At 36.2% G+C, this 19,215-nt stretch overlaps 1 protein-coding gene across 1 annotated transcript in view; it reads right to left on the bottom strand.

Moving 5' to 3' along the window:
* Positions 1–18,737, bottom strand: part of SEMA3A (sema domain, immunoglobulin domain (Ig), short basic domain, secreted, (semaphorin) 3A) — a 186,413-nt gene extending 167,676 nt beyond the window's left edge. Inside the window, exon 1 of the mRNA XM_004676886.2 lies at positions 18,222–18,737. Coding sequence (XP_004676943.1) covers positions 18,222–18,333 — 112 coding nt within the window. The 5' untranslated portion in view covers positions 18,334–18,737. The remainder of the gene's footprint in view (positions 1–18,221) is intronic.
* Positions 18,738–19,215: the final 478 nt, after the last annotated feature.

The raw sequence follows: 19,215 nt of genomic DNA, 5'->3' as shown, positions 1-19,215 counted from the left end.
ATATATTCATATATATATATATATACACACACACACATATATATATATATATATTCATCTAATTGCTCTCAACATTACCTCAGACATATATTTACCTATTTATCTTACTTGTCCCCTCCTCTCACTTACTGGCTCTTATTTAACTTCTCTGTGAAAAATGCCTCTTGCTTTTACACTAGAGTTACCTATACTGCACATTTATTACTACGACCTATTCTAATGTTTTCTATTAATGTCTAATAGTGCCTGGCATGCACCATGTCAAGTGTCTTGCTTAGTGTTATTGGTGTGTCATATACAATAGTCTTATAAAAGGTGTCATCCAAGCATCATGTAATCTACACAACCATCCAAAAGCATAGATCTTTTATGCTTTTGGAGTTTAGAGTGTACTGTCTAATAGGACACAACTAATGTGTCAGATTTGAGCTTAAACATCTTTCTTAATAAAACTTTTAAAGATTTACTTTACTGATTTGAGCATACAAGAACTGGGGTGGTGAGAGGATTATCAGAGGCAGTGGGGAGCAGAATAGGCAGATCTTCTGAAATACAGTGCGGAGGGGAGCAGTGGGTGAGATAGAAGAGCCATGTGGGTCATCTCCCCGGCCAGGGGTTGAACTCATGCTTCAGTGGGCCAGAAAGAACTGAAACTTTAACCCCTCTTCCTCCAGGGAAGCCTCCTAAAATTACCTTCATAAATACTACGTGCTATTGATTCCAGTTAGATTGTGGTCTAGCCTTGCTCCTAGTCTGTACTCAAATACACACCCCAACAGACTCCGGTGGAGACTTGAGGGTATCTTGGTGTTAGGAGCAATGTGGGAGAGTGCATCTATATGGTTTGTATTCCATATTTCTGAATCATATACAGTGCTGTGAACCAATGTTAACCTTTAAAAAATACCAAAAAATTTTAAATGAAAATAATTGCAGTGACACTGGGTAATTTCATCATTTCTAGCTAGAAAATGAAGGGTTAATTAAGGACACTTTTTGAACACTTTCTTTGTGCCATGTTATGTGTGCTTAGAAAAGATACCTGCCCATAGATTTCTAATTATTATTTGAATCTGTCTCATGTTTTTCTTAAATATTCCTAGGCAAACTAAAATGCTAAACATTTCATGACATGCTGTTGACACTTTCTCCCATTTATTATTTACTTGCATTACCTAGAATGTTATTCACTCTTCCTATCACCCCCATTCCTTCCCAAAAACTCTTTCATGTTCACCTGAATTCACTACAGTAATTGGTGTACATTCATATCCAGTAATTTTGATAAAAACTTACCACCTTGAAAAGAACATCTCCTAGATGAGAAAGAGAAAATGTGAAGAAGCAAAAACACAATAATAAATATATATCAAGACAAACCAGTTACACTAGATTCTAGATCAAATCACGGCAAACTAATGCACACAAACACACATGTGCACACACCCCTGCACACACATGAGCATCTGAATTGAAAAGTCCTCCCCCCACCCCCCGCCGCATCTTTCACATCCAGCATGCTCAGCAGCTCATTCTCTGCTGTGTTCCTCAAGTTCCAGTCAAGCTCCTCTTGACTCACATTTCTAACATTCCTTTCTTACTGTTGTATGAAATATCCTCCAAATGGTTTGCCGGCATTTGCCTAGTAGATGGTGGGGTCACTTTCATTTCTGAAAACTTCTATTAAAGCAAAAGCTCTGTAATATACTAACATTAGCTAGCCTGGGTCAATACAGAAGGGTAAGATCCTGCTGACCAGGGACTAAGACTGCTCACCGACTTATTTCTCATACGTCCTGGCTGGAACTTTACTGACGGAAGGATGACATGTTAAAACAAAATTACTAGTGAATTTTCTTTAGATATTTATTAGAGTGATTTGCTTTCTGGTTTCCTTAAGTAAATACATTACAAGAACTGACACTCTGATTATTTAACCCTTTTAGACATGCTAACGGGGAGTACAACAGACCTAATATTAGTCAAACAAAATATGACTTTGTGCCTTTTTCTCCCCATTGAGATGATAATATGATGCTTAAATATTTATTTTAGCTTTATTTTATTTTCTTTCCTTCCTCTGTTATTTTTGTGTGGTGTGTGTGTGTCTAGTTACACTCTTTGAATCCTTATTACTTTAATATCCGGTTTTATACATAGCAGATGGTAAAAATATTTTAAAAGAAGCACAGACCATCATATTGAGACTAAGAGTTTCATTGTTTTGCATTTAAAGAAAGGGAAACATTTACTTTTATTGTGTCTATTTCCTTTTCAAGGATTTGATTCTGGTTTATATGTTCAAAATTTATGAAATGTTATAAAATATATATCTGTATGTGTACATAAACATATAATAATATATATGTAGAAAGGGCATATTATAGACAAAACACAAATTGATATCATGCTATTAGCAAAGAAGAGGGGGCTGTTTATTTTAATAAAAGATAACTTTCGTTAGTCTAAAATGCAGTCCTTGGCAAAAGCAATTTTATAGGAAGACTGATGTCATTTCATTTAACTAGAGCTACTTATATTTTAACAATTAGTTAAGGTAAAAAATATTTGCCTTTGAATATTGTATTCTAAAAATAATGTAACAGCATCAAGTAGCACTATACTTTACACTTATTGTACTTTACTAAGAAAACACTAGCAGTCCTAAGAATTCATCACTGATTATTTTTACATTTAAGCTACTATTTAAAGGCAAGTTGCTCTTTGTGATGTGGTTATAATTTATAACCACAGACAGTCTGAATTTTTAAGCTAAAACTATACCTCACCTTCACATATCATTTACATATACTGATTGCTTCCACATGTCTGGCATAAGGTAAAGTAGTTTATGAGCATTGTAATATGGCTAAGGCCACAATGAAATAAAATTCATCTTTGTCTAGAGTACTTCAGAAATTTATTCATGCTGGTACATAAAGCATTTTCCAAAGGAATTCTGCCTTCCAGAAAAATCCTTTAAAAGCCAACTGTGGTTAGTGTCACCTCCCTTTCTAATGACGTCTAGATTTCCCAGTCTGGCTTACAAGTGTCTTCTGTTAGACAAAAGACCCTTTAAGTTACTCTCAATATGTTCTTCATTCTATTTACTAGCTCAGACTGCAAGTTTATTTTCTTGAGTGACTGAATATCCTCTTTCCTGCAAATGGGTTATTTTCCGTCACAGGTGGTTCACAGAATGGTCAGAAAGTCTCAGACTCTATCTACAGTGTTTCATTCAGAATCAGGGACATATTAAATGGAAATATTGTGTTAATTCCTATGTGGATTCAATACTCTTTAAGTTGTCATGAAGGATGTTGTGTCTTCATGGACCAAGTCATAACAAAATAATATTCAGGGCAACCATTACACCATATGAGAGGATATTCTGTAAGCACAGAAGCAAATAAAACTAGTCATTTCCTGGTTAGTTTTACTAAATATTAAATGACTGACTGGGTCGTGCTGAATTGGAACTTAACAGTCTGTGCAATGTAGGCTACCCTTCCTTAAGAAACAGGTGCTTCCTTGCTTAGCCTGGCTCAGTAAGTACTTACAGCCAGAAGACCTGAAAAGTAAGGCATGCTTTCATCCTCTTCATTAGCTTTACATACACACTCATGCAGATTTTATTGAAATTATACTTTAAATGGCATCAAGCAATAGGTCAACATCAACATATATTGGACTGAAAGGCCTAATATTTGACACAACTATTTTTTAAAATTATTTACTGCCAACATTAGCTTTTCACAAAATTTTGTCACATAGTCACTAACTAGCAGATATGGACAAATTTTATGTTTTCAGACATTCATGCTATTATGCTTGAATCTTTGAAATATGCAACCTGCAATCAATAGCTAAGGAATGCACAGATGCAAACTCACTATGAAGCAGCAAAACTATAGCAGCTAGGCAATTATTAGTCTGTCTGCAGAAATTAATTGCAAGTGAATGTCCTCTATGTACCAAGCACTGAGTGGCACTGCACACATATACTGTCATCCCAATAAAAGATACTGAAGTTATTGGCCCCACATTACACAAGGTAAAATGGAGATTAAAGAAAATAACACACCACATATCTCACATCTAGGAAATATCAGTCAATCTCACGCTTTCTCCTTTATGCTAAGTTTTTACTTCTCTTGTAGTTTTTGTGGCAGGGACTACATTCTAAATCTCTTTTTATTTTTAATCAACTTGAAGTCTGTAAACATAAATGACTTACTACCCAATAACACTAAATAATAATAATGTGCACTAGCAAATACATCTCTGCTTAGTTGAATATGTGGTATAATTTTCTAATTTCCAAGGACACCTAATTTAATTTATTTAGAAATATGAAAAGGTATTCACTATGACTTCTAAGCGGGGTACATTAGACACATTTTAACCATTATATTTATCTATAAATGGGCATATGACCCATAGAGTGTTATGCCATGCAGCTCAATTTCATAGATTGAGATCTGTACTAAAGAAACACATTACTGTAGCATCACTCTTTTAGTTCCTTATATAGTATGTGCTTAAAATAGACTGAACAGATTCTTTCAAAATTAATGTGCAGGTGTTTATATAGTTATGGATTTAGGTCTTGTTACAGAGACTTTTTTTCCTAATTTGACAACTACGGAGCAGAGCCAATCAAATATGTATTTATCTTGTTTCTGATGAAACAATAGTGGGCAAGAGACTGATTCTGTTTTGTTATTATAAGCAGGCAAGAAAGAAACTTTCTTTAGTCACTTGGTCTCATTTTGATGTTATGCTAGCAATCTTTCTCCAGAATTTGTCTGGACTAGGAGGTTGAATGATAGAAAGAGGATGTCTGCTCTCTTAGAGTGTGTAAAGGGAACCTGAATTCTGTTCTGAATAGGCACCTTGGGAGCCAAAGAAGAACATGCAATGAAAGTAGGAAACTCCCTGGCTCCAGGCCAGTGTCTAGGAGTCTAACAGGGAATTGGAGTCTTAGGGTAGAGGCTTTGCTTGAGCACGGCTTTCAATTTTATCTAGTTAGATTCAAGTGCAACTGGGTGAATTCCTGCACACCAGCCAGGAGGAAAGAAATAAATCCATCAAAAGAATGATGAACTTGCATAATACAGTGAGCTGGAAAAGAAAGGTTTCTCTTGAGATCTTGCTTTGCCCAAGTAGTGACATTATGAGAGAGTAAACTGGGTATAGCATTCTTTACTGTAAGGCCTAATTCTGTGAAACTTGAAGGTATTAGTTTATGCAAATTTTAATATATTTGGTAGAGTGCTGTATACTAAATGATGTTCAATTGTTTGATTTTAAAATTTTTCATGAAAACATAAACATCTGCAATTTTATTAAATAGCACTTACATTGTCCTGGACATGTGACAATGTATCTCTCTATGTAGATAAGGATAAACTATATACCCACATATGAAGTCATTGTACCCCAGGAGGCAACAGGGCATTCTGTGAGGTTCAATCTGAACTGTAACCATTTGTTTCAGAATCTTATTTTAGTGTCTCAGATGATGACTCAATAACTGAGGATTAGCTCCCAGTTTCTGAATTTCTAATGCATTGTTTTGCACATGTCACTAATTTATAAATTTATCAACTTAAATAAAGCTTAGGCCCTCCCTCCCTGGTGGTGCAGCGGGTTAAAGCACAGCACTGAGAATCTAAAGCCACTTCCGCATGAGTTCGATTCCTGCCTGCCCCGGAGGTGAGCACATGGCGTGGCAGACCTCTCCTGACCTGCCCGCTGCTCCCCTCAGCAGTGTACTTTGTCGATCTGCCTGTTCTGTTCCCCACTCTGTCTCTGGTGAAGCCTCTCACTGCCCCTGAGCCTCTGGCCTGCACCCCAGTTCTGTATGCACAAATAAATAAATCTTTAAAAAAAATAAAATAAAGCTTAATCATTTATTGTAGAAATCTAAAGTTTGAATACTATAAAGTTTGTTTCAAAATCCTCTACCATTTATCCATTATTTAGCATTTATTGCAACCCGGAGTGATTTTTGTTCAATCAAATATTTAATTAACACTCCCTTTTGAAATGCTTAAATTACATAGGTGATGTTTTGTACTCAAATCCATTGAATGTCTGCTCTCACCTATGCTTCTACCTCCCTGCTTCTTCCTTCAACTTCTTCACTAAAGGACTATTTAATGAGGCCCCTTTCTTCACAAGACTCTGAATTCCATTGAGATTAGAAAATGCATAAAGGACAGGATCCATGTTAAAAAGTTGATCACCAGGCACTCTCTGGTGGCACAGCAGGTGAAAGAAAGCACAGCAATAAGAAGGTAAAGCCACTTCAGCATAAGTTAGATTCCCATCCCAGAGGTGATCCACAGGGCGCAGCAGACCTCTCCTGACCCGCCCACTGCTTCCCTCAGCAGTGTACTTGCCAGGCCACCTGTTCTGCTCTCCACTCTGTTTCCAGTGAATCCTCTCACCTCCCTGCACCTCTGTCCAATACCCCAGTTCTGTGTGCATAAATAAATAAATCTTAAACAAAAAATTGATGACTTAGGTATTCTCCCTTTCCAAAGGTAAATTTCTTCATCTCAGCTGGCTGTTATACTTTATAAATCTCTCTCTCTTCAAGTACCTCAAGTCAATATATATTGGAGAGGCCAGCATCTATAAATAATGGAGAGGGGAGAAAATACACATAGGGATGAAAGTTCATGGGTGTGACATGGAGAAGAGGCTTCTACATGGGGATCTAGCTTGAGCTTCCAGGTGAAGATGCACTTTCAAGTAACGACTAACTACTGTATTATACTCACAGCTGTAGAAATTTAAAATTATTCTCAAATTCTCCAGATCCTCTCTTATACCATCATTTGCCAAATCTAATTTTCCTGGACATTCAGTATGTCTCATTTCCAGGCCATTCTTTCTCATTCTCATTATCTTAATCCTTATTGAGGCATTTATTTCCTCATATCTCAACAACCACAGAATCGCCAATTAGTTCTTTCCATACCCTGCAATACTTTTGGTTAATTATTCTTCAAGGAATTAAGGAATTTGGATTTTAGTTAGTAGAGATTTAAAGAAAGGAAAGGGATAATTAAAATTGGATTTCAGAAAGAACTGTATCCAGTAATGACAGAAAGAAGAGACAATAATTATAGGTGGCTGTGCCTTTAAGAGGGAAGTAATGATAAAAACCTGGCAATGTGAAGGAGAGAACAGGAAATGTGGGTTCCCATGAGTTGACCACTCATGGGCAACTGTGACCTACAATCTACAAATCATAGCAGAATATTCCTTGACAATTTACGGAGTATAGCCAGTACCGCAAGGCAGGCCTGGGACACTTAGGCTGCTGTCGATGGAATTACCTCACTTTCTCCATGGTGGTCTTAGGATAACGCTGCCTGTGATAAAATCATACTTTTGCTCATGCAAATGTCTCTTAACATAGAGTCACGAAGTCCCCTTCCTTATCTTATGTAGAAGTTTCCTTATTCCTATCTCACCCTCTGACCCTACTCCTCATACCACTGTAGCATGATCAGCTTTTACTAGCCTCTATGATTTCAATAAATGGCACAAGAACTTCTGCTCAAGTAGCAAGAGTCTTGCAAACCTGCTTCATGACTACTGCGTCCCTAATCACATTGCTGCAGCAAAGTGGCAACAAGTTCCTGTAACAACAAGATTTTATACAATTGCTTTTAAAAGTGTTCTTAAGCTCCAAAATAGTCTATATGAATTATATTTGTCTTGTAAGAAACCTAAAATACTTTTAAAGAGATTAGGCACATCCACACAAAAAGCACACCTTTTCACAGCGTAACTTGCTGGATAGTCCTCTTACAACAAAACAGAAAACAAAACAAACTAACAAAAACATAGTTCCTGCTGCAACAAGTTGAGAGAGAGACTCAAGAGAGAATCTGTAAGGCAGTGAGACTGAGGGGATTGTAGCCTGGTCCAAAGAGGAAAATGTCAAAGGTACTAGTAACCTAGACTACTAGTAACCTAGACAATATTCCCTGAAATTTGAAACAAGAAGTCTTTTTTTTTTTTTTTTTAAGATTTATTTATTTATGCACACAGAACTGGAGTATAGGCCAGAGGTGCAGGGGCAGTGAGAGGAATCACCAGAGACAGAGCAGGGGGCATAACAGGCACATTGCTGAGGGGAGAAGCAGGTGAGGCAGAAGAGGTCTGCCATGCCATGTGGGTCGCCTCCTGGACTGTGGATCAAACTTGCACTGAAGCGGCTGCTCCTCACTTGCAGTGCTGTGTCCTAACCTGTTGCTCCACCCGGGAGGGCCAAGAGAAACAAGTTTGTAGGGAAACGCAAGTAGGGTTTTTACAAGTAGAGTCGGGGGTCCCTGTGAAAGATCAAATGGAGATTCTCTGTGGCCTTTGATATAGGGAAGAGATAGATACCAAAGTCCCCCAGTTGCTCAGAAACTGGTTCCCAGAACTAGTGGCACCTAGGAACGGGCTTTTCCCAGGCAGGGGCATGGACAGCTCTCTGTGTCTAATCACCAGTTGTGTGAGCTTTCTAACACTCTGCCTATCTGGGCATCATTTGGGCAACATTTCTGCATCTTAAGGGTCAAGGAGATAGATTCAGGCCTTAATCTCAGTATTTTATAGAAGGAAAATTGAGATAGAATAAATATATATAAAAAACACATTCTCTGTTCTGTTCAGAATGTCCAGTGTAGATCATTAGGCATAGACTATAAAAGGGAAAACACTTAGTGATAAGATGGCTGTGTTAAGAAATTATTATTTTGTTTAATTTCCCTTGAATCAGAGTATTAAAAGTGGAAAATTTCTAAACCCTCCTAGGGGCCCAGGGTGTTAAGCATAGCATTATGAAGCTATAGCCAATGCAGCACTGGTTTAATCCCCGGCCACGGAGGTGACCCACATGGCACAGCAGACCTCTCCTGTCTCACTGCTGCTCCCCTAAGCAGTACATTTCAGTGGATCTGCCTGTTCTGCTCCCCGCTCTGTCTGTGGTGAATCCTCTCACCACCTATACCTCTGGCCTGTACCCCAGTTCTTGTATGCATAAATAAATAAATCTTTTAAAAAATGGAAAATTTCTAATCTCTTTTTAGAAGAGACACAAAGGTCTTTATTTTATTTAGTACCAGAGACCTTTCTGACACCTAGGGGAAAATGACTAGGATTTTTTTTTAAAGATTTATTTATTTATGGATACAGAACTGGGTACAGGCCAGAGGTGCAGGGCAGTGAGAGGATTCACCAGAGATGGAGTGGGGAGCAGAACAGGAAGATCGATGAAGTACACTGCTGAGGGGAGCAGTGGGCAGGTCAGGAGAGGTCTGCCACACCATGTGGATCTCCTCCGGGGCAGGCTGGGATCGAACTCATGTAGAAGTGGCTTTAGCTTCTTAGTGCGGTGCTTTAACCCGCTGCACCACCAGGGAGGGCCCCTGATTTTGTTTTTTTAGAAGGATAGATTTAAAGGAGATTTATTTGAATACAATAAGAAGATCTAGGTTGAATAGTTCATATTTCCAGAGAAAACAGTTGGGGAGAATGGCCAAATCAGTTAAAAAAAATGCATATTTCAAATCTGGAAATGTGGAAGGCTGCTGTTATCTTATACTTTGGGGTGGAAGGACAAGAGGAGAAGAGAGTGGGCACTGAACCACCATGGCTTGAAGCGAAGATGTCTAGAAGGCTCTTTCGAGGGACCACCAAATGAAGGTTTTGGCAACTTCCTAAAGCAGTGGCAGCACCTAAGAGGAACTAGTAAACTCACCTAGACAGCAGCTTTGCACAGTAACAGGTGCTCCATGGAAATCAACCAGTAAGGCAGAGACGATACAGTCAATCCTGAACTTTCAAGTCCAGTGTCAAGTAAAGAGAGATACTCTCCCCAAAGGATTTTGCCTCAACTCTGCATCCTCATGCTTGTTTATATTTGTCAGGATACATACATAGGTGCTACCTATTAACACTGATTTTTGTGTCCTTCATCTGTATATATTTCAGCAAAAACAAGGGGATGCATTAAACCAAAACCCTGGATATGACTTCCCGCAACACATGTGGTAAAATATTATGAACCTATGACTTTGTCTAATAGAAAACATTCCAATATTTTACTAACCTGTTTGTTCTGAACCAATTTTTTCTTGAGTTGGAAACAGCATGAATGTTAACAAGTCCCAAGTACAGCATAATATATGCAATGTGTGTCCCTGCATTTTAAGGTAAGTGGCATAGAATTAAGGGGATACTTCCATATGTTACTCATCAAACAAATGAAATGTTTTTATAATAAAAACAGATATGATTTATAAAATGACAATTGGTCTTTCCAAAACTTGTCAGTGAAATGACTATGTAAACAATAAAGTTGAGCAGGAAAAAAAAAATTAAATAGGAAAACAAGATGAAACTAGCGTTCTGGGTTCGTAGAATATAACACCAGGGGAAGACAGAAGCTGACTTGGAGATGAAGAGTAGGATGAACAACTGTTTCTCCTGCTAAGTGGATTGAAGGAAAAGGGGAAACAAGGGTCACATTGAATCTGACAGAGTGCATCTCAGAAACTGGCCAGAAGTGGGATCAGGATTTCCCCAGAAGTGAGAATAATGAAATATTAAATTTTTAAACAACTACATTGTCTACTTTTGAGGGGAACAACTGATTTGTTCTTATGTAGAAGCTTTATGTATGCTTCATATATAATGACAGTGAAGATGAGACATTTCATCTTTAACCACTACTTGGTTTTAGAACAGTCTTACTCCCCTCACCCATCTTTGTGTACTAAGGCATAATCATAAGGAAAGTCAGGATATTTGTCTAGAGAAATAAAACAACCCCTTAACCTGATTCCTAAGCCTACCGGATACAGGTATTGTTATCTATGCCTAGCTCTTACTTGTAGCCATAAAATGACAACTAGATACCTTGACTCATCCTGGAAGAGGCTTGGACACTGTTCTGTAGAAACAACATCTCTCACACCCTGTGTGCATTCCTAAATGCCTCAACTGATAGCCTCCAGTTAGTGTGTAGGACTAAAGTTACTTTCTCTCCATTATCAGGTCCATATTCCTTACAATGCATTGATTTATTGTAGCTTTTCATTGTATTCATTTATAAAAAGGATATTTTGGGTTTAAAAAAACAAGGTGTGCCAAATGAAACAGAAAACCACTCAACAATGAATAACTACTAACCATCCAGAACATAATGTTGAAAAATTATATGGATCTGGCCTTTAGAAGCTCAAAATCTGGCAAAACAAAGATGATCCACGTAAGTAGTTTCACAGATTAAAGAAGTCATTTAACATATTTGATAGAGCTAAGCTTCATTTAGTTTGTTGATGAAGACTCGTGTAGGTGATGTCATATTTTATCTAAGACATGTTTATGATTGCAGCAATAAATTAAGTTACCATAGGTTTAGTCAACCTTGTTTCCTATGCTGTATCTCTCTAAGCAAAGGAAACTGAAAACATATATTTAATACCTCATTCAGGAGATGACAAGACTCCTTAAATTTGTGGTTCTTTAACTTTTATCCAACGCTTGTAGAAAATACTAAGACCAAATCATTTGTCATATTTATCAACAGAATTTTATTTTTGCTTATCTTCATTTGCTAATTCAAGTATAAACTGTATATTCTCTTATCCTGGGTTTGACAGAGTCCAGCTTTGTTACTGTTTGGAAAAGTGTGTGAATTCCCTATTTATACTGATGTTTATGTCTTGGCAATAGGAAGAGATAGTAACTGGAGACATTCAGACTTATTTGCGTCAGAAAAAAAATGCTGATTCTTCCATATCTTTAACTATGATCATAATTTAAAACAATTTACAAACCAAAAGGAGTCATCCTTTTAAATGCCAGGCCCTCCCTTGTGGTGCAACCAGTTAAAACACAGCACTATAGGGCCCTCCCTGGTGGCGCAGCGGGTTAATGCACAGCACTAAGAATCAAAAGCCACCTCAGCATGAGTTCGATCCCCACCCTGGAGGTGACCATATGGCAGCAGACCTCTCCTGGCCTGCCTGCTGCTCCCCTCAGCAGTGTTCTGCTCCCCACTCTGTCTCTGGTGACTCCTCTCACTGCACTTGTACCTCTGACCTGTACCCCCAGTTCTGTATGCATAAATAAATAAGTCTTAAAAAAAACAAAAAACACAAAACAGCACTATGAAGGTGTCTGCAGCTAATGCAGCACAAGTTCTATCGCCAGCCAGGGAGCAGAGCCACATAGCTCGGCAGACTGCTCCTGTCTTGTCCACTGCTCCCCTCAGCAGTGTGGTTCCTTAGTCTGCCTGTTCTGCTCCCCACTCTTTCTCTGGTGAATCCTCTCACCATGTCTGAACCTGTGACCTGTACCCCAGTTTGTATGCATAAATAAATATTTTTTGAAATAATAAATATGTGCCAAATATAATTTTATAATTGTTACAGTACCCTCTCAACTAGCTACTTTTCAACTATACGTGGTGGCAATAATGTGCCATGGGAAGGTTGTTTTATCTTGCTAAATGCATCTTATGGTCAGATACTACATTGGTATATATACTGTCGATGGTATGTGTGTGCAGTTTCATATGTATATGCATACATGTATATGTGTATATATGTGTGTGTGTGTATCTATCTATCTATCCATCCATCATCCCACTTGTTTGGTACTACTATTTCACTCATTCTTTTGTTTTACATTTTATGGATCATTTTTACACGTAAAATCTCATTTACTTTTCTCAGGGTCAGATATACCAATAAACATATGCAAAGAGCACATCAAAATCTTTGATGAATTTCAGTGCCACTAATATGTAAATGTTGCATCTCCTGACTCTGATGCCAGTTTTTCCAAGCTTGGCTTCTACACATTACATTGTGTATTTATCCTAGCAGCCTGCCCACTTCCAAACTAATGAAAGAGCTGTCACAAATTGCTAGTGCCACCTATGAGTGGAAGCATAGAACTGCAAATTATGGTAATTCCTTTAAATAGCACCTTAGAAGTCATGACAGATAAAACACAGTCTAAAACTCACATTTGGTCGAATTATGTTTATAATCGCTGGCCTTTTTAAAGTAAGCTCTGTGTATGAACTAATCTCAGACATTGTAAAGAGTTTCAGAGATTTTCCCTAGTTTTACATTATTACATCAGTTAATAACAGACTTTTATAAAGGTCTGACAAGAGTAATATCTTAACTGACTAATACATAACTCTCCATGATATAATACAATAATTGTGCAAATGTGTTTTAGATACATAGTAATTACTTCAGGGTTTACTTTAATTGTGGTCCCGTTGGAAGATTTTAGAAAAATTCAAGTGCAAACTCTATTTAGAATAATCTTAATGTTACATTAAAAAATTCTCCAGAATTTTTAGGAACTCTGATATATAGATATGTCACTGAATTTTAAATGAGGAAAAATTAGGATAAGAAGTTAAACTGTATAATTTCTTACACCTGACTTATAGTTCACAGTAACTTTGTTACTTGAAACACACATTTGAAAGTATGAAGCAAAATTTATCCCTAATACAATTATAGAGTCATACTCAACAAAATAGAATATATTCTATATATAATATAAAGTTAAACCAACAGTTTAACTTTTATTTTGTTTCTAGGTCCATATGAAATCATATTAATTAGGTCTAATTAAATTTATTCCTTCATCTTCAATGACATTAATTCTGAATATATAATTTAAATACAATTGAGCAAAGTTCATAACATACCTGTTAACTTTGTTGTTTGCTCTATATGTGATAATTAAAAATAAAAAAAAAAACCAACAAAACAAAACAAAAAAACAAGAGAAATTAGATTGGCTGCCCAAATATTCAGATATTTCATATCATAGTGGAGTCTTGGAAGTAATTCATAGGATTAGAAAAACCACATAAAATGTGAGAATTGGAACAACTGCATCTTCAATAATTAGGTTTACTTCAGCTTGTAATAAATGAATCTCATTAGCAGATTGATTGGTTAGAGGTTTAAATGGGATGATCTTGTGGGCTCAGCTATTTTCTTACCTGCTAACCTCTATGCTGTAGTGCAGTATTCCAAAAGTCAGTCTGGTGGGCAATTATAAACAGAAAAGCCATGAACAGGAGATTTCCACTCGCCCTTCCTTGACCTGACCAGCATTTTATCACAAGAAGTTTGGTGGAACTTCTTATTTTGTTTTGTTTTTATTATTTTGTCATGATTATTTAGTTGGACAGATGAATAAAAAGTTCTAGTTTTTAGAGATCTTAACAATTTCAGAATCAAGATATGATTTTTAAGGTTAATAGCAGTTATAGAGAAAGGGCGATTCTATATAAGAATGAGTAGTTCATGGACATGATGCCAAATGTGGGTGACTATTGTAAAATGGTATTTTACAAAGAATTGATGGTTTCTTTGCTCTGTGGAAGATAATTCCATATTAATTTTGAAAGCCTTGCAGCATGAGAGAAATTAATATTATGTGAATAGATAAGATATCCTTGAAAATTTGTTATGGGACTCAAATGATCACATTTACCTTGTTATAACAAATGTGTATATATGTGTGCATATAAAATTTCATTTAAGCCAATAACAATTTTGTTAACAAATACTCTGTATCATTAACATGAAGTTATCCTTCATATATGTGTGTGTGTCTGTGTGAACATGTATTTGCATATTTATATGGCTATACCTATATAAACAACTACACACTGCTTTGGTAGAAGTAAAGAAAATATATGAAAGATGTTAACAAGTTTAATTAGTAAATCATACTCATATCAACTAAAACTTGAAGTTGATTATATTTAGCTCTAGTAAATAAGAAAACTTAGAAAATTTGCAACCTAATTTTAACTTAAATATTATTTCCTGGTATCAGAAAGATATCTATGAGAATTTTGATTTAACTGATAATCACCCTCTTAAGATAATTAAACATGAGTTTGGAGAAAAAACAAATAAAGTAAGCTGAAAAGACTTAAAGTCTATATTGTACTTATGTGCTATTTACACTTACTTATGTCCTTCCTCTGAAGGTGAGGTGAAAGCACTGATTTAACCTTTGGATTCACATGATTATAGCCATTTTATACTTGCATGTGTCTTTGATTTCTACTAAAACTGAAGCACAAAATGTCCTGGAAAAGCTTATTATACTGGGTGATGGAACATTTGTCATTTGTTTAAAACCCCAAACCTAATTTATTTCCTTGTAATTTCCATAGGCTTTTCTAAAGTCTTCATTGTACCACACTTTCCAAAGGAAGATTATATGATATTCTGGTATTTCAAGAGGAAAGTGAAATTTGACTAGTTTTGTAGGGGAAATAAACAGCATGTACCAATTTTAAAAAGAAGCATTTTGACATTTAGCTGTATTATATATATTTAAGGAAGAGAAAAGTATCTCTGAGTAAATGTTTCTTGAAGATAATTTGTATGTGACTGCTGAGATTTACAGAGTTCTCACATTTGCTTCCCCCACAAGGATTCTAAATCAGGCGGGTTCAGAGGAAAAGCCAGCATACCCCATTTTTCTAATATTATCACTTCTCCAGATGGTCCTGAAAACATCTATTCAATTCACTTTTCCTAGAAAGTGGAGATACCTTATTGGATATATATGTACATCAACTACAAAGGCTGCCTTCTTGTTCTTACATCTTTTTCTTTCTCATTTAACATATCAAATCTCTTTCATCCCCTACCAGGCAAGATGACAAGTGGAAAGTAAGCACAGTGATTGCCTGAAACTTTGTCTTGGCAACCTGAGCAATGAGAGAGTTAATGGTGGATCTTTGAAAACAAGTGACCATGGGAAATTAGGGTTGGCAGGACTTAACTCTTCATGAATCATGCTGGAATATTTTTAAGGGCAATGCTATGGATGTTTTAACCATGTTTGACATCTAATTCAGGAGGAAAAAGAAGCAGATAAAAAAAATTCTCTATTCTAGTTTAGAAACAAAGTAGTAACAACTAACTACCAGGCATTTGCTTTGGCAAACGCAAGTGTACATGCAAGACAAAAAGTTAATGACAGACCAATAAAACGACAGAAGAAAAATTGCTTGGGCCATTCCTTTTATTCTTCTTTCTGTTGCTCATTTCACAGCTTATTTTACCAAATTGCTAAGCTTTAGGTAAATAATAGAATCGTTATGTAGCTGTAGGGAAGTTTGTGATTTAAAAGAAGGCAGAATAATTGTAATGGATACCATTGCTAAAAAGGAGTTTATAAAGACAGTGCCTAATATATACATCCTGTTAATATCTACAGCTTACTGTATCAGGCAAGAATAAAGCATTTGTACATAACAAAGACGAATTCTAACTAAAGGCTATTCTTTTAATATAAAAATAGGACTGACATCTCTTATATAGTGGAGAGTAAGTTGTTACCTGTTACCATGGAAATAATAATGTTGCCAAAATAAATAAGCATAATTCTCTACTTTTATTTTACAATTCACTTAGACAAGTATTCCCAAGTCTATTTTTTAAAATATATTTCATGATTTCAAACTTGTTATCCTAAAATTATTGTATAAGGTCATAAGAAATAAAGCTGCATATAAAACTTAGACATAAGAAATATAAACTTAGATAAAGTGAACCATCAACCTAAGAATTATTTGATAGCCTCCTCTCAGAGAGTAAAACAAGAAAATAAAACCTGCTGAAAACAGAGGTCAAAAATAATATATCCTAGTGATAGTTTACTCCATACATAATAAAGATGTAATTAGATACTGAATGGAGGCTGTATGATTACTTTTTAATATTGCATAATGAGTGCAACTCCAATTATATTTGCCCATGTTTAAAACCCAATTCCAATTTATTCAGCAAGAATATATTATGCCAAAATATATTTATTTTCTAACTTAAAGTATTTTATCAAAAAAGTATTAAGTCGAAATAAACACATTTCATAGGTGGAATTTTCCAATTCAAAGTGTGAAAATTGCATCTCTCTTTCCTGTTTGTGGTCCTCATTCACACTAGAGCATTCAGAAAGGTACATTCCCCATCATGTGAAAATTAGACAGTATTTTCTGGCATAAGAGCAATATACAGTAGACAGACATTTCTACAGATAGATTCAATAATTTCCTCTCACATTACAGGCTAAATATGGAATATACTTGAAGCTGTTCACAGCCCCACCCCCAATGCTAGAAATCTGAGAATCATAAGAAAGCAACACCTTAGGGAATAAAACTACTTGAGTTAAAACGGTTTAATCTTCAACTCCATTTTAATAATACCTTCGTTATATATTCTCTTTCATTAAAAGTCACATATATGAACATGTGTAATTGTGAAATCTATGTAAGCTTTGCTTAATGCCCATATCTATAAAGTCTATTTAAAGAAATGCAGAATAAATATTTTCTTTAAAATCTCATAAAATAACATACATACACATTGAACTGTGACCAAATAAAGTACTAGCAACCATGTGATAAAGCTTTTTTCCTGTCTAAAATTTATCCCTTTTTTTTGAGAAGTTCACACAACTAGCTGTGCAAGTAGAAAGTCTGTCTCTTCAATTCTCACTAAAATACATATGGAATTAAACATATAACATTATATTTCAAAGGCTTTAGCTTTACACCAATTAGTCAAATACACAGTCTTTTGAACAATCATAACACACTGTGGAAAAACTAGTCTGTTCTCTCCAGTTTATATTCTCTTGGCAAACCATGATCTACTGCTTATGTTAAGCATCTGATTGTCAGATTTGAACAAACTGAATATTCATGATGATGATTAACCATTTAGTGTCTAAAACTAAGAAAATGCAATCTATCATAATAATAATTACAGGGGATGCATGCACATCTACAAAGAGATCATTTTTGCAAGAATAGTTTCTAAAAATATTTTAATAAAGATAGAGTCCGAAAAACTAACAGGATCTATGATCACATATGCGGATCAGCATTTACGGGGCATTCTGCTCTTCTCTGCAAATGTGATTAAATGTTCTTTGTTTGCATTTAAATTGTCATATATCAAACAGGAGACATGCTTAAAAAAAGTGCTTAAACCATCTTAGAAAGACACACAGAATCACATAGGTTTCTCAGGTTAATCTGAAGATTTTATCGTTTGGGTTGGGAGGGAGTTCAAGAAAGGAAAAGACAGAGGTCAAAGGAAAGCTAGACAAATAAAAGAAAAATCAAGACTTACCTTTGTAGGATAGTTTCAGCCTTGGCACATTGTTCTTCCCATTTTGATAGTTTGCTCTTGCTGTAAGTAATACTCCCCAGAACAGACAGACAATCCTAGCGAACCAGCCCATGCTGCAGAGACTGTGGGTCCCTATGCTGCTTCAGTCTTCCCTCCTGTATTGTGCGGCCAGAGAAGTTCAAACAATCTGGAAACTGGAGGTAACAGGTGATTTAGGTCAGTTTCATTCATAAATGCAGACAATCAAGACCTCAAGGCAACACTAACACCTCTTCTTCTGTAACAGTCACTGAAGCACAGAAACTTCAAACCCTCCAAAAAGAAAAAAAAGAAAAAAAAAATCGAGCCAGGCACCGGATAATGAGGCACAACTGTTGTGTGCGAAGAAAAAAAAAATTAACAAGGGCTGCTGCAGTGGTGCTTAAGAAGCAGTTCCTTTTATCTAGGCTCTTCTGATAGCCGGTGGCAGACTCTAATCCTGCTCTCTGCTTCATTCGGCTCCGGGGAAGCAGAATGAAAGGGAAACAGAGAAAGAGGGAGAGAGAGAGAGAGAGAGAGGAACCTTGAGCAGCGCGGACTTTTCCTGTGCACATGTAGAGAGAGATGACACAAGATCCCACAGACAGGTTTTCCCAACACTCACTAGACTGGCTGACAATGGGAGAACAGGCAAGCTCAACCCACTCCCCTTCCCTCCTGTCACACAACACATGCAAAAAACATCTCGTAGAGATTAGAGCCGGGAGCCGAACCCTCCAGCGTGCCTGTGAAAGGCATGTAGCTATAAATTTACTTCCCAAGGCAAGCGTTGTTTTATAGCCATTTGTAGGTGCAATTTTGACTTAAAAAATCCGAATTTTGCTACCTACATAATTTACAACTCCTGCCCATTATGTCATTGTGCTGAACTTGGCATTATGTGTGTACATGCATGTATATGTCTAGATATATACACACATGCCTATAGATATATATCCTTTTCATCAACATAACT

This window comes from Condylura cristata, unplaced genomic scaffold (genome assembly GCF_000260355.1).
Source record: "Condylura cristata isolate star-nosed mole 26May11 unplaced genomic scaffold, ConCri1.0 scaffold00005, whole genome shotgun sequence".
NCBI lineage: Eukaryota > Metazoa > Chordata > Mammalia > Eulipotyphla > Talpidae > Condylura > Condylura cristata.
This window is presented reverse-complemented; position numbering and strand designations above follow the sequence as displayed.